At 38.1% G+C, this 12,775-nt stretch overlaps 1 protein-coding gene across 4 annotated transcripts; it reads right to left on the bottom strand.

Annotated features, from left to right (window-relative positions):
* Window positions 1-7,273: 7,273 nt before the first annotated feature.
* LOC148024381 (septum-promoting GTP-binding protein 1-like) lies at window positions 7,274-12,359 on the bottom strand. Of its 4 annotated transcripts, XM_087694026.1 has the most exons (7): window positions 11,340-12,359; window positions 10,401-10,521; window positions 10,136-10,232; window positions 9,212-9,251; window positions 8,951-9,034; window positions 8,551-8,634; window positions 7,274-7,704 (listed from the first exon to the last, which is right to left on the bottom strand). In XM_087694026.1, the coding sequence occupies exons 1-7, from the start codon at window positions 11,694-11,696 to the stop codon at window positions 7,660-7,662; spliced, it is 828 nt and encodes a 275-aa protein (XP_087550152.1). In that variant the 5' UTR covers window positions 11,697-12,359; the 3' UTR covers window positions 7,274-7,659. The 4 variants fall into 4 exon arrangements, 3 of the variants coding, with proteins under 3 accessions (XP_087550152.1, XP_087550153.1, XP_087550151.1); XM_087694027.1 differs by lacking the exons at window positions 7,274-7,704; window positions 11,340-12,359 and adding an exon at window positions 10,654-10,705 and having other exon boundaries at window positions 7,737-8,634; XM_087694025.1 differs by lacking the exon at window positions 7,274-7,704 and having other exon boundaries at window positions 7,742-8,634; window positions 11,340-12,356.
* Between the last annotated feature and the right edge of the window lie 416 nt (window positions 12,360-12,775).

Genomic DNA, 12,775 nt, shown 5'->3' with positions numbered 1-12,775 from the left:
AGATTTGGTAAAGATATCTACTTCATCCTCCTCCATTGGACAGTAGACCACAGCTCTACTATCCCATCATCGATCAAGTCACACACATAGTGATACTAGATCTCAACCCTAGGTTATATGATGAGATTGAGGCTAATGTGACAATGAGATCCATGAGGGATTATATGGGATGATATGTACCCTCTTTGCCTTCTTGGGTTCACTTCATGTATTTTTTGTCTTGGTATAGTATCTCAATTATTGGATACCTCTACTACTTATGGTAATACCACATATACGTTTCGTATCAACATGAGAGAGAGAGAGAGAGAGAGAGAGAGAGAGAGAGAGAGAGAGATTTTACACTAACAATAGTGAGAGACCTTCTCTTAATAGATGGTATAGAGGAGTTTCAAGTTAGACTAGTCAAAGGTTTCTTGGCCTTGCCAAAAATGTAGAACACGAGCACATCCAAATTCATTAATAAACTATTAAAAGTTGATATGACATTTTTTGTTTTCTCAACATCAGAAGATTAGGTGACTACTTCTAATCCTATTTGAACCCTCCTTTTTGGAAAGTGTGGAACTATTTGTTGAAGTTTCTACTCTTTTTAATTCAATTTAAATTTTTTATATATTATTACTTCTTTGAAAGACTATAAAATGGAGGTGCTTTTTTTAGCTAGGCACAATTTGTGAACTAACTTTGCAAGGCAACTAAAAATACAAGTATGTCTCATTATTCCCATGTATTTCTAGGTCTATTGAGATATGAAACTCAACACAAGTTGATGCTCATGTACTTTGATGACTATTTTCACATTGACATCATTGGTATGTTTGGTACCTACATCGATATATGCTTTTAGTGATACTTTACAATTGGACATTAGTTAGTCAACCAACTAAGTTATGGCATGTCTATCTAGCCAACTCATTAGTTAGTGTGTTCACATTATGGACTACTTGCACATTATTATGTATGTTGTATTTTCTCCTAATCTCTTTTAGACTGTTGCTATAGAAGAAGAAGAAGAATAGGGCTTTCAGCTTCTTGTCTTATGCGAATTATCTATGTATGTGTGTCTTGCAACATCACACACACATACACACACACACTGTTCTCTCTCTCTCTCTCTCTCTCTCTCTCTCTCTCTCTCTCTCTCTCTCTCTCTCTCTCTCTCTCTCTCTCTCTCTCTCTCTCTCTCTCTCTCTCTCTCTCTCTCTCTCTCTCTCTCTCTCTCTCTCTCTCTCTCTCTCTCTCTCTCTCTCTCTCTCTCTCTCTCTCTCTCTCTCTCTCTCTCTCTCTCTCTCTCCATTTCAATGAGGCCTTACATGCAACATCGGTAAGTACATCCTTTCCCCACTCAAGACCCACATAGTTAGCTCCCTTTGGGTTGACACCCTAAAGTAGTTGGTATAAATATTTTTATAAGATTATAAGTCACCTATAGAGAGAGGTGGCTTCAGATCCACCATCCATAGAGATGCAAGCTACTCTTTAGACACTTTACATCACAAAAGAAGAGAGTTTTCCTATCTAGACTTTTGAAGGAGCATTGCTTGATCATGATTATTACATCTCCCAACACATGGGGATAGTACACTTTGTATTTCAATAGAATATTCTTGACACACAAAAATTTATGTCAAACGCCCAATATTTATTCAATAGTAGATTAGCCTTGCCTCCCTAGACGATCAACACCATACCCAAAAATGGTTACCTTCTTCATGGAGAGTATGGTTCAAGAGGCCTTTGAAAAACTTTACACAAGGCACATGACCATGATGGCTTCATAGTAGTTGAACACATAATGCATGTTAGGGACACGGTGGCAAATTATTGCATACATAATAGAGGTACATGTGAAGGCTTCCTTAAGTGCTAGAGCACTAACACTATTGTGCCCATTCTCGAGTCAGGGGATCCTACCTTACCCAATGATTGTAAGTCTACCATGGTTGGAAACACATTGGCTAAGTTATATGGCTCCATCCCAAGGAAATAGTTGGGTCCATTGGTAGAGAGAGTGAGCCCTAAAGCACAGGGACAAGTTGCATCTATGAGACAGTTTTTGATGTTGAATCATGTCTTCACACTTAGAGCCAATGTTGAGGGTTGATCCCATGGGTGATGAATGTCTAGAAAGCCCATTTGCAACATTCTAGCATTGTATAATTGTAGTTGGTAGAACATAGACAACGAAGGGTCTTTAGCCATTATTCACTCTATCCTTTGATTGAAGAAGGGATGCCCTATAGATTTAGTTAGAGATATCAACTCAATGTATAGTCCTCAAAGGATTATACATTGAGTTGATATCTTCATCTAAATCTCTAGGACAAGGGATGGAGGAGCCTTGCTGAAAGGAAAAATACCCCTACTGCAATGTGCAAATGGTATTCTATTCATAGTTGATCATCCAAAGAGGCTATAGAGACATGTAGATGCAATATACTCCTATGTAGAAGATAGTGTTCTTCTAGTCAACATTGGTAAAACAAAGGTCATGTTTTGTGTTAGAGATCAAAATCAAGTTTTTCTTATGAGTATGAGGAGGTAGAGTATGTGGATTCTATACATTTGGATGCCTTTTACTCATATCACCAACTTCTCTATGAGAGAGGCAACATACACTAGAATCCACATAAAGATATATAAAATTGGGTGTGATGGAGAGGATGTGCTCAAAGGTATAGTTTCAAGGGCCCCAAACTAACCTTTGGCTATTTGATACATTGGTCACATCACACTTCTATATGGAGTGCCAATATGGGAACCTAGCCTTGACCGCCATAGTAGATCACATGACATATGTGAGGGATGGAGAGGCCATTGATATCCATGATTTCCAAGATGATCAAATTTGAGGCTTTGATCCCATTTGAGATTGGAGTCAAGGGCTCCTTTGATTGTGGTGGGGTCTCTCACTAGATCTCTATCATTCATACACAACTTTTGAGGGCTACCTAAACAAAGATATGCATGGTTGCACCTTGAGTCATCATGACAAGTTGCTCTATTGAGGGTGATATTTCATGTTGATGTGCCCAAATATCTTCATATCTTGAGTTAAATGGGTTCATAATGGACTAGTTACCACCCTTTTAATACTTTATTGATGCACCATCTATTAATCTAAGCCATCTAGAGATTAACACAATCATTGGGCATTATATTATTCAATTAGAGACCAAAAGGACATGGTTGATACCAATACATGGGGAGAAAGATGGATTTTTTCGAAAACCATCTTCTCCATACTATTGACTATGGATTTATTGTTTGTTCAAAAAGCATGGATGCTTACTTATTGCATGGGATTAGATGTGCTATTGGCCAATTGTGGAACTCTTCACACTAGGTAGAGATTGAGACTAGGAGATACACATGCACACCTCACGAGAAGCATATATGTCAAATGTACCAACAAGATCTAAAGACAAAGGAGCACTATGTTTAGCATTTCTCAACCCATTATCAAATCAAGGTTCTTCCATTTCTTCTTTAGGGATGGTTTGGGCCACTCTTGAGAGTCATGGACTACATAGTTCTGAGATGTATTGGTCCCTTTCATCTAGATATATGAGGATTGATAAAGAGCATTCTTAGAGGTAGAGAACCAATACATCGAGGGACAATCTAAAGAAAACTTACATATTTCTTTATTATGAGGAGTGCCCACATAGCCGTAGACTAGTTTTAGGCTACACCAAGGAGGACGAGTGCCTAGAAGGAAAGTCCCTTGGGTTGCTTTCTACATATGATGAGATTGAGGCTATGTGACAATGAGATCAATGAGGGATCATATGAGATGATATGCACCCTCATGGCCTTCTTGGGTCCACTTCATGTATTTTTAATTATGACATAGTATCTTAACTGTTGGATACCTATGCTACTTTTGATAGTACCATGAACAGTTTTAGTATCAACGTTTAGATTTCATTTCACTTATTGTTATTGTATCATTTTACAAATGGTTGCAACTTATGGTCTCATAGGTCATTTGAATCTTTGTAGAAATTAATAAATCATTCTCTCTCTCTCTCTCTCTCTCTCTCTCTCTCTCTCTCTCTCTCTCTCTCTCTCTCTCTCTCTCTCTCTCTCTCTCTCTCTCTCTCTCTCTCTCTCTCTCTCTCTCTCTCTCTCTCTCTCTCTCTCTCTCTCTCTCTCTCTCTCTCTCTCTCTCTCTCTCTCTCACACAATAGATACTATAGAGAAGTTTGAAGTTATACTAGTCAAAGGTCTCTTAGTCTTGCCAAAATTGTAGAGTACAAGCACATTATACATTTAAATGAGCCAAATTTGTTAATAAACATTTAAAAGTTGATATGGTATTTTTTATTTCTCGACACTAGAAGATTTGGTGACTAATTTTAAGTTGATTTGAGCCCTCCTTTTGGGAACATGTGGAACTATTTGTTCAAGTTTCTACTCCATTTCAATTTTACAATTTAATTTATCATTGCTTCTTTGAAAGACTATAAAATGGATGTGGTTTCTTAAGAGAGGTACAATTTGTGAGCTAGCTCTCCAAGCCAACTAACAATATAACTATGCATCATTACTCCTATGTATTTCTAGGTCTATTGAGTCGTCAAACTCAACATAAGTTGACACTTATGTACTTGGATGAGTGTTTTTACATTGACATCATTGGTATTTGCATCAGCATATGCTTTTAGTGATACTTTAACATTAGAAATTAGTTAGTCAAACCAATTGAGTTATGGCATGCCTATCTAGCCAACTCACTAGTTAGTGTGTTCACATTGTGGACTACTTGTACATTATTATGTATGTTGTATTTTCCCCTTATCTCTTGAAGCCTATTATTGTAGTAGAAGAAGAAGAATAGGGTTTTTAGCTTCTTAACTTATGTGCATTATCTTTGTATCCCTCCATCCCTCTCTATCTCTATCTCTCTCTCTCCATGTCTTTGTCTCTATCTCTCCGTCTCCCTCTCTTTCAATTTGCCATCCATAGAGACATAAGCTACTCTTTAGACCCTTCACATGACAAGACAAGAGAGCATTCCTAGCTCAATTGGAGAGCAACTTGTACCATCTATTTTTTAGCTAAGATTCAAGAGAGGCTTGTAGACTTTTCAAGGAGTATTGCCTAACCATGCCTATTCCATCTCCCAACACATGGGAAACTACACTTTGCAATTCAGTAGAATATTCTTGATTAGAAAAAATTATGTCAAAAGTCCAATTTCTATTCAATAACAGATTAACCTCCTCTCCCTAATCCATTACCACCATACCCAAAAATGGTTGCCTTCTTCATAGAGAGTATGGTTCAAGAGGCCATTGAGAAACTTTGCACAAGGCATAGGATCATGTTGGCTTCATAGTAGTTGAGCACCTAAAACATGCTAGGGACATGATGACAAAACTTATTGCATACATAATAGAGGTAAATGTGAAGGGACATGATGACAAAACTTATTGCATACATAATAGAGGTAAATGTGAAGGCTTCCTTAAGAGCTAGATCACTAACACTATTGTGCCCATTCTCGAGTAAAGGAATCCTACCTTACCCAATGATTATAGGCCTTTCATGGTTGGCAACACATTGGCCAAGTTATATGGCTTCTCTAGAGAGACTATAGAGATCCACTCTGGGTTAGAGATCAAAATCAAGTTTCACTTATGGGCATGAGAAAGCGAAGAATGTGGATTCTATACATCTAGGTTAGAGATCAAAACAAAGGTTCCAATGTGGGTTAGAGATCAAAATCAAGTTTCACTTATGGGCATGAGATGATGGAGTATGTGGATTCTATACATTAGGTCTCAGTGCCTTTTACTTAGATGGCCCACATTTTGTAGGAGAGAGGCAACACCCACATTTTGTAGGAGAGAGGCAACATAGACTAGATTGACACAATGATATATTAATATTGGGTGGGATGGAGAGGATGTGTCACAAATATAGTTCCAAGGGCCCTAAAATAATCTTTGGTTATTTAATACATTGTTCACATCCACACTACTATATGGAGTGGCAATATGGCCTTGAGCACCATAATAGATGAGGTCACACGTGAGGATGGAGAGGCCATTGATATCCATGATTTTTGAGATGATCAAATGTGAGACTTTGGTCCCACACAAGATTGTAGTTAAGGGCTCCTCTAATTGCAATGGAGTCTCTCACTAGATCTCTACTATTTATACAAAAATTTTGAGACCTACTGAAACACAGATATTCATGGTTGCATCTTGAGTCCTCATGACACAACTTGCTCTATCAAGGTGATAGTTCATGTTGATATGCCCAAATATCTTCATGTTTTGAGTTAAATGGGTTCAAGATGGACCAGTTACCTCCCTTTTAATAGTTTCATGATACACCATCTCATAATCTAAGACATCTAGAGATTGACATGATCATCGCACATTATCTTATTCAACTAGAGACTAGGAGGACATGGTTGATACTAATCCATGGAGAGAAATATGGCTTTTTGCCAAAACCATCTTCTCCATACTACTAAGCATGGATTTATTGTTTATTAAAAAAATAAGGATTCTCACTGATCACATGGGATTAGAAAATAGTGACATCATTGTGTGTCCATCTATAATATCTTTTGTTTAAGTTCTTTTTGTCTACAACAAGCTATTGTTAGGTGGGGATTGAACATGTTTTCATAGCATGAGATACTTTCATGTCCTCATTTTTTTTCTAGAAAGAGATTAAGAAACCTAAGGCAAATGTCAATTTGGCTTGCAAAAAAAAGGAAATTTTGCTTACTTTCTAAGCATAATCCCTCAAAGAAACACTTAATCATTATCACTAGCATTATCATGATAATTATTGATGGCATTCTATGCATCATCATTTCCTTCTCCTCTCCCCTCGTATTGATGTTGTTCATAAAAGAGTTGCAATACCAATAAATGGGTCGATGCCCTTCTCTACAAGTTAGTATATGCAAACTTAGTTATTAAAGTGTTTAAAAGTTGGTGACAATATTCATATACTATGAGCGATAACAATCAATCTACAATTCATATTTTTTAGTCTCTCACAAAGTGTTAAAACGTTATGGTTCCAATTGAATTCTCTCACGAGCTATGTGTTTAAAATTAAGTATTAGCACCCCATCTTTTGTAAGACACATCATCTTTTGTAAGACTCACAAACCTATTTGCAAATTCCATTCACTTCCTTCTTGAAATAAAATCTACCCACTCACAAAGCTTACATTTAGTGCATACCACCAATATATTTGATGACACTTTTATTATTCTCACATTCTACTCTTATTTATTAAAGTCACATTTAGTGTTCAGTCCTCATACTTTGGTAGTGCCTTTGCCAAATATATGGTTCCTGACTCGTTCTTGTTTCATGAGATTGTTAGAGAGAAAATGTAAAAATCAACAGGCTTGAGAATAATCCATGAAGCATCATGTCTGGTGCCTTTGAAGTGCTTACAAAAGCAAGGGGAGTGTTGCTAATTCATGGAGCATCATGTGCAGTACCTTTGAAGTGCCTATCTCAATGTTAGTACATTGAGAATCCATTGGACATATGAGACCTAGGCTTGAGAATAATCCATGAAGCATCATGTCTGGTGCCTTTGAAGTGCTTACAAAAGCAAGGGGAGTGTTGCTAATTCATGGAGCATCATGTGTAGTACCTTTGAAGCGCCTATCTCAATGTTAGTACATTGAGAATCCATTGGACATATGAGACCTACAAGGAATCCACATCATGAAAAGAAAGCAAAGGCCTCTAGTATGAATTCTCAATTTCATACATTAATGACATTTGTAATAATATCAAGACATCAAATGATACTACCATATTTGTTTTAAATGCATATAATCAACAACTCACTCTTGCTTACAAGGAAATGTGAGTGCTTTACCAAATATCATCATAATGTTTTGGATAATTGAAAGATGAGATAAGATTAGTTATGGCTTTGGTTGGGATAGTAAAAGCTAACTTCTTGACTCATGATGAACTACTTTGATGAAGTAGAAAGGGTTGCATATAATGAGTTCTTAGTATGTTGCATATGATTTTGATGTATTAATAAATTACATCAAAAAATCATTTAACAACAATGGCTACAAATGCCAATATATGACACATACCAATTATTTTTACTGAGTATATTTGAAACCAAAATGCATACAAAACCTTTCAAGGGCTTTCGTGTTACAAGCACTCAAACTAGGTAAAGCCCTATATCTATCACACTAACACTTTCGGAGAGAGAGAGAGAGAGAGAGAGAGGATGGGTAATTTTGATGAAGATGAAAAAAGATTTCGAATGTACATGCAATTGCAAGCATATGTTTCAAGTGTATCTATCCACACATAAGGATTCTGGTAACTAATTGGAAGCGGTTGTAAGAAAATGTTTGGCTATGCTTGAAATGAATCTCCTAGCTTGATTTTTTACATATGTTATTGGGCATTAAAAGTTATATGTGAGAGAGAAGAGAGAGATTAGTAATCAATGATTGGCTCCCCAAAGTTCAAGTTTTTTGAGATGTTGCAAGGGAGATCAAAAAGCTTTGCAACAATCACCTTGAAGATTTTGTGAATATTTATATTGTGTGTCACACTTGAGAAAAACAAAGATGCTCCCATCATTTGAGAATAAAACCTTGCCTGCATGAAAAAACCACAAAATATGTGCACCTTTTAGGCAATGAATCCAAACATTGATCACAACAAACATTGCCTAGTTTCACACTCAAATGAAGATAATTCATTAGTTTTTGATAGTTTTTTCAAATCCGTTGACACATCTTATATATATCTTGGGGAAAATATCAAATGTAAAGAAAAGTCAAAATTTTGATTTTGAATTTTTTCATTTATAAGAAATATTTTGTTGTAATACATGAATAGAAACTTTCTAGAAATAGGTAAACAATAGTTACTCCATACATAACATAGGCATAAACAAGGTGATCTTTATTACCTCGTGAACGATGGCAAGTTGAATGTCAATTGGCATTTGAACAAATCCATCATATTTGGTCCCTATGATGATTGGAATTGCAGTCTAACCAATAGTAAAAAAGGACCTCTATTTATTAAATTATCATCAAAGCTTAAGCAAACAAACATCATTTTTCTTACTAGACAACACACATTCTCCATATTCCACAATACGAATGTGAGCCACATTAGCAAAAGATTTAACAAAATCATACATAAGTATAATGATTATAATCATAACCTTGTTGCACTCCCTTGCTTGCAAAAACCAATTCTTCACACTGCCCAAAAAAAATAATGGAAAAGGAAAGGAAAAGAGAAAAGGACATTACTTAACTACTTTGAAAATCCATGAAAGTGTCTAATCAAAGAAATAAAGGCACTTATACACATTGGATTGGCTTAATTGCATCATTACTTTTAATTCCTTATGTTGGTATTGCTTGATTCCACATCATAGAGTGAAGATCAATGAGAGTTTTCATTAAAATTAGTAAATGCATATAAAAAGGTTTGGCCACACTTTAGCTATGGTAAGATCTACAACTTGCATAGTCTAGATGCTTTAACAATATTATAGTATTGAAGGACAAGAGTAATTGAGCCTTGGCCCCTTCATCTAGGCACTCCTACTTCCTAGAATAGTTAGCTAGTAAACTTTGTGGCTTTACTTAATCTGCTTAGAAAGAACTCATTTCCCTGGTTCACCGAATGGGCGTAAACTATGTTCATTGTTGCTACTTGCCTATTTGAATCCAAAATAGTTTGGTAAAAATGTGTATTTTATCTATTCCATTCAAATAATATCCCTCAAGAAGTTACACAAGCTGCCAAGAGACAATCCTTTTATATAGTTACCACCGAAACATCACCTAGCTTGCAAATCAAGCAGGTAGCTAAGAATTTATGCTGAAGTTATATCCATCTATAAGAGATGTGAAGTGCAACACTCACTCTCCAAGTTCTTATACGTGACTTCCTATAATTGGCAAGCTATTTAGGGGACGAGGGGTTTCTTTAAACTATTTAGGGGCCAAGATTAATAAATAAAAGAGAGATGCATGAAAGGGAAGAAGAAGGCGAAATGGCTAATATAATATAATATAATATATGATTGATTGATTAGTGATTAATGATTAACGAGTACTGATGGATTAATGAGTACCTTCGGAGCGTTGACCTGCGGGTGAGGTCGAACATGATGAGGATGGCCGCTGCGTCTCTGCACACCATGGGCACCATGCTCGCACATTGCCAATGCCCTGCCACGGATTGCATACATGCACCCCATACATAACAGAACCATCCATCCATCCATCATGGTCATCCATAGAACCCTTAATTTAAAAAATCCAAGATTAAGGCTAATTGGTTTCTTAATTACAAGGTTAAGATAGATCCCATCTCTCTCTGTCTCTCTGTGTCATTACCGCCTAGATCCCATATGCTGAAGGCAATGTTGGCATTCTGTACCCGGAACACCTTCTCTCCTGCTGCCACTCCTATCGTCTCCACATACTCATCACTCTGCTCCACACACACATACTTGGCCTGCACACACGCACGCGCACTCATTACCATCACTAAAACCTTGCAATCTCAACATTGCTGCATCATGCATGGCATGCATAACATAACATGACATGTTCATTAATGGTGGCAAGTACAAGCCCAACAATGTACCTCCCAAGACCCCATGTGGCCAGCTCTCACTCATGAGAGTCATTCATTTAAGTCATCATCTAACCGCCGCCCCCCCCCCCCAAAAGACCCAAATTTGGCGTGACCCTTATTTTGATGACTGGGCCCCCATCCCCTTGGCATATAAATGATGGTGAAAGGACTAGATAGAGGAATTTATGGAGTAAATAGGGGAGACACAATTCCAAAGAGACTAGTGTGCCTCTCAATCATAAAATTTACCAGCAGTAACCTTTTTCATGAATGGACCAAGACATGGGTTTTGAATGAAGGTCTGCTGACCAATGATGCAAGAACAATGCAAGTACTAAGAAGTGCACTCAGCCATGCACTCATGTACAGCCAACCAAGCCTTCAATGGAGCCTCCAAAAGATACAACCTGGGAATATGGACCTTATGACCAGTCTAGACATGACCTTGCAGTCTGAGCACCATGGAACTTAACAGAAACATATGACCAGTCTAGACATGGCCTTGCAGTCTGAGCACCATGGAGCTTCACAAAACCTTAAATTTGAGCAATCTGGACCTTCATAGGAGGAATATAACCTGACAATGGAAGCCGAATAAGAAGAGATATGTTGCAGTGAATGCAAGATGAGAAGAAAGATATCTGCATTAAATAAACGCATGAAATCTTGGCTTTGATTCATCATGATAGACGTACCATGAAGCTGGTTTTGCCGGTCTGAGAGTCTCCTAATATGCTGACTTTGAGAACGACTGTGTCATCTGCAGTATCATTCACAGCAGCAAAGGGAGAAGAGGAGTTGGCATTTGCAGAATCTGAGGGTTCCTCTCTCACTTGAGATGACGATGATGATGATGATGATGATGGCAGTGGTGGTGGCATGAGCACAAAGGGGTAAGAGTGTGTGGAGGGTCTCCTCTGGACCGTTGATATTGATGATGACGACGACGTTGGCCTGTCGCTGGCCGTAGATCTCGACCGTTTGAGACGCTGGTAGGGGGCATACCCTTCGGAGGCACCCGCATTCACGCAGCAGCTGGCTATGGACACCATGATTGAAATCCTGCCTCTCAATCTCTGTGTATCAAGAGCCCTCTGCAACAGATATCTGCACGCCTCCAATGCCCTCTCTCAAAACCAATGGCAGCATGACCTGACCAAGGAAGACCCAAAGGAAGAAGCAAAGCACACAGAAGAAGGAGAAGAGAAGTAATTTTAAACAGAAGAAGAAGAGCATAATGATGATGGAGGTAGAGATGATGACTATAATGATGATGGAGCACAGGTGTCTCCCGAATCGCCCATTCTTTTCCCTCTCTTGTTTGTGCCCGCAAAGCACAAAAGAATTGTAATTGTTTGGTATGCCAATGCTCATTCGCCCTCATGAGAGAGACCGCAAAGCTACTGATGGTTTGACCTCCTCCAATGCGGAGGAAGGGGAATCACAGAGCATGCGAGAAAGAAAGAAAGAATGCTTGAATGATGTTGTTTATGCAACTTTGTGTGATCAGGCAAGGCGAGAGAGAGAGAGAGAGAGAGAGAGAGAGAGATCTGCAGCTTCTCGTAATGCTACCACGTGCATAAAGGAAGGAGGGCCGCCACCAACGGAGAAGAATGTCGTTGTGTGCGAGAGAGAGAGAGAGAGAGAGGGTGGGTGTGTGTGTGTGTGTGTGTTTTGAACTCTGGAGTCTGCTACGAACCCTTTTATTCCACCTATAACGCGGCAAATCATCTAACATTCTTTGAGTGTAGAATGATTGTAGAAGTTGGCTGTCTTTGAGTTCGATTTCCATTATATCCCAACTAAACCATCTAACATTCTCCTTCACATCTTTAGCTTTTTACATCACTTGCCCTGCCTACTTCACTATTTGGCACCAGTTTTCATTGACCTTAAACGTGTTGCACATGCATTGAATGCAACGATGCATGGTGGTGGAACTCACTAGTGCTAGCTAGCAACCTTCCAAACATGCAAGGGTGATCATCAACACATCAAAAGGGCTATATTTACTAGCCCCTTGGAACAGACAAAGTATCCAAGCAACCCACTAAATGACCCAAGACATGGAGACATGTGAAGGTGCACATCAACTCTTGCCCTCTTGTTAGGATATCCATATAACCCTCTA

Source organism: Lygodium microphyllum, chromosome 15, assembly GCF_053477565.2.
Source record: "Lygodium microphyllum isolate KBCC chromosome 15, Lygodium_microphyllum_v1.1.10, whole genome shotgun sequence".
Classification (NCBI taxonomy): domain Eukaryota; kingdom Viridiplantae; phylum Streptophyta; class Polypodiopsida; order Schizaeales; family Lygodiaceae; genus Lygodium; species Lygodium microphyllum.
Note: the sequence above shows the minus strand (reverse complement) of the source record. Positions and strands in the feature narration are given on the sequence as shown.

Coding starts and splice junctions, on each gene's coding strand:
- LOC148024381 (XM_087694025.1), bottom strand. CDS start 11,696: ATGGTGTCCATAGCCAGCTGCTGCGTGAATGCGGGTGCCTCCGAAGGG. Junction 9,035..9,211: donor AAGCAAGGGAGTGCAACAAG/GTTATGATTATA, acceptor ACTATTGGTTAG/ACTGCAATTCCAATCATCAT. Junction 8,635..8,950: donor AACTTGCCATCGTTCACGAG/GTAATAAAGATC, acceptor TTTTTCATGCAG/GCAAGGTTTTATTCTCAAAT.